At 40.1% G+C, this 3,034-nt stretch overlaps 1 protein-coding gene across 5 annotated transcripts in view; it reads left to right on the top strand.

The window, feature by feature from the left end:
• The window catches only part of ZCCHC4 (zinc finger CCHC-type containing 4), a 26,378-nt gene that overhangs the window by 15,147 nt on the left and 8,197 nt on the right, over positions 1-3,034 (top strand). For all 5 annotated transcript variants that reach the window (XM_019526131.1, XM_019526132.1, XM_019526133.1 and 2 more), the window contains one exon: positions 1,964-2,085. In XM_019526131.1, coding sequence (XP_019381676.1) covers positions 1,964-2,085 — 122 coding nt within the window. The remainder of the gene's footprint in view (positions 1-1,963; positions 2,086-3,034) is intronic.

The following is a 3,034-nucleotide window of genomic DNA, read 5'->3' on the forward strand; positions in this document are numbered from 1 at the left end:
CAAGCAAGACCTACCCACAACAAACCCATGCTGGCTATCCCTTAGGATGTTGGCGTCGGCCAGTCCATTAAGGATGGCCTCTTTAATAAACTTTTCAAAGATCTTCTCTGGGATAGAAATCAGGCTGATGTGCCTATAGTTAGCCGGATCTACTTTCCTCCCTTTCTTGAAGATAGCATCACATTGGCCTTCTTCCAGTCTTCAGGCAGTACACCAGAGTGCCAGGAGTTTTCAAAGATCCTAAGCTGTCTCACCTTAAGTACTTTTTTAAATATAATTTTGAGTTTGTGGACACCAGTCAGCCATTTCCTTTTCCTCAAAAGTTACATTTCTCTTGCCCATCAGACGTGTAAAATTTTGAAAGACTCAATCCTAGTCTCTTGATAAGCTCAAGCTCAGTTGTATCAGAAGCAGTCAGGGCTAGAAATGAAAGTTATGTATAACAGAATAAGCATTTTCAAAAAGAAAATTTCCTAAGTGAGGTGCCAGGGGTAAAGCAATGAAGTGATGTCAGCTTAAATAATGGGTGTACATTATTTTTGAAATTGTGTGTTGTACATGTTTTTTCTGAATAAATGTATCTAGGGACATATCCCTATGAGATCAGTCTTGTCTATTAGAAGTATATTAACATTTATTTTCTTGTGAAGCAAGCATAATATATAAAATTTGTTAAATTACACATGTATTTTTTAGCCCATTGCCTAAAATCATTCAGCCATCACAATGAAATATTGCATTACTGAATTATTTTCTTATAGCAATGTACTTATTATCATATTTGAACATGTCATGGTACTCATACATAAACATATGTGAAGATAGAACTCTTCTCATCTTTTCAGTTGACCGAGTTTCCTAGTAACATAGGTGTAATATTTCCTTCTATGCAAGCTTTCATATGGTTGTTTGGAGAATGCAACACACTCTAAAGATGAAAAAAAATATTTTTCAGCTGCTCTTTCTAAAATCTGATCCACAATTGCATTTTTTTTATTTTGCCTCTGACATTCTGGGAGTCGTAGGCAAGGAACAGTAAGCCAGTATCCAGGCCAAGCAAACATAGCAGCTCTCTGTACTGCTCAGGTGCCTGCCAGCCCACCTGCTCTTGCAGCCTTACACAGGAGCTCCTTTCTGGGCCAGACCACCCTTTCCAGTTCAGGAATAGGACTTATATGCCTTAGTCCAGCCCTCTTATGGCCACCTGATTAGTTCTTTTTGCCCCTCTTTCCCCAGGGCTAGGTGTAGTTAATTACCTCATTAGATGCCTGAGCCCTGGTGATTTACTTACTCAAGCCCTTGTGGTAACAGGGGCGGGGGTTCCCTGTTGCACAGAGCAAAGGGGAAACTGAGAAATAAAGGTAAAGTGCAATATTTGAAGTGTCAAGAGCCTGTTCTCCACAGCACCGTGAAAATATAATCATATTAATTAAAAATATGGATGATCAAATGCCTGGTCCAGAATGTTCAATTTAATCTGGGCTTTGTAGTTTCCCTAAAGAATGGGGTTTTTAACATAAATATTTTGGAATGTATAGAAAGAAAATAAGTAGGCTAAATCTCTTTGTCAGCACTTCTTCAATCCTGTGCTTATTAGGCACTTTGGACATTTATACATATGCTCTGGGAGGTGGTGGTGGGGGCAGAGCACTTTAATTAAAGTACCCAGAGCATCTCATCTATCAGCATCCCCGCACTGAAAAATAGTGGCAAGGTTGCTTTAACTAAAGCTCTTTTGACAGGCTGTAGCTAAAGCACCCACTCTGCCTCTTTCAGCATGGGGATGTTGTTGGATGAGATGCTGGAGTCTGGAGCATGGTAATTACCATGCTCCAGCAGACTTAATTAATTGAGTCTGTTCCAATGTGCTGTAATTACAGCATATCAGAGCAGCCTTACTGCTCACGTATAGGCACCCTTTAAAGATTTTCTTGAATTTGTTCTTTCTACCTTCATTTTCTAGGTAGACTATGATAATCATATGCTTTATAAACATGGAAAGACAGGCCGTAAACAGTCTCCTGTTCGTATTTTCACCAATCTGTCTCCAAGTACGATAGTACTTCCTATAGAGGAAGGGTACAGGTAAGATCTCCTAAAACACTCGCACTCTTTTAAAAACCATACAGAAGCCTAGATCTGGAGTTTCACAGTGGTACCTTTAGGCATCAGGTTCCTCAAATAGAATTAACAATCTTATTTTGACACCTGAGTTCTCCATACAATGGTAGGCACCTTGGGATTGGATCCACAGTGGATAGTATTTGTGAAGGAAGCAGGAGATTTGGATTTGAACTACCTCAGGCGGTGGAGGCCCTAGAATGCAGATCTTCCACTTCCTGGATCACTGCCCTAACCACTTTATTATATAAAGGTGGGCACAATGATCACCTGCACTCCTTGTGTTTAGGAACAAATGTGGCCATTGTTGCTATGTTTTGAGCAGAAATCAGTATAGTTAGTGTGTGGTGTTCATGTTCTGGTATTTCCCTACACCTACAGGATCAGCTCTCCGACCTCCCTATAAGGGGACTGACTTAAGTGTGGGAACATCATTGTGATTCCCAAGTGACTGTAGGCCTAAAATAGACATACCTAGCTGGTGCTGTTGTTCCTGAATTTGCATATTTGTGGAATCTTAGATACGTAGGTAACTTTTCTGGCAAAAACTTCAGTGCCTATGGACTTTCAGGCATTTAAGTGTTTATGCGGGGTTTTGTGGTTTATTCACTTGCACTTAAGTACCTACATTGTACCTAATTTTCACTTTAGGTGCCTATGTGCTTTGTGGAACTGGAGTTAAGGGATTATTCTAGAGCTTAATAGTGCTGGGTTTTTGGTTGTAGCTGTATTGGTCTAAGGACATAGGCAGGCAAAGTTCTTTGAGAAGCTGTGATATTTTTTTTAGTGCACCAACTGAGTATTTGGTAAAAGTTCTTCGCATACTTTTGGACACAATCACCCGTCTTCAGGCATAGGGAGTCTGCTGTTCTGAGACTCTCAAAGAATGAGAGAAACTAAAAAGTGTGGCAGG

This window comes from Gavialis gangeticus, unplaced genomic scaffold (genome assembly GCF_001723915.1).
Source record: "Gavialis gangeticus isolate Ggan-Ray unplaced genomic scaffold, GavGan_comp1, whole genome shotgun sequence".
Taxonomy (NCBI): domain Eukaryota; kingdom Metazoa; phylum Chordata; order Crocodylia; family Gavialidae; genus Gavialis; species Gavialis gangeticus.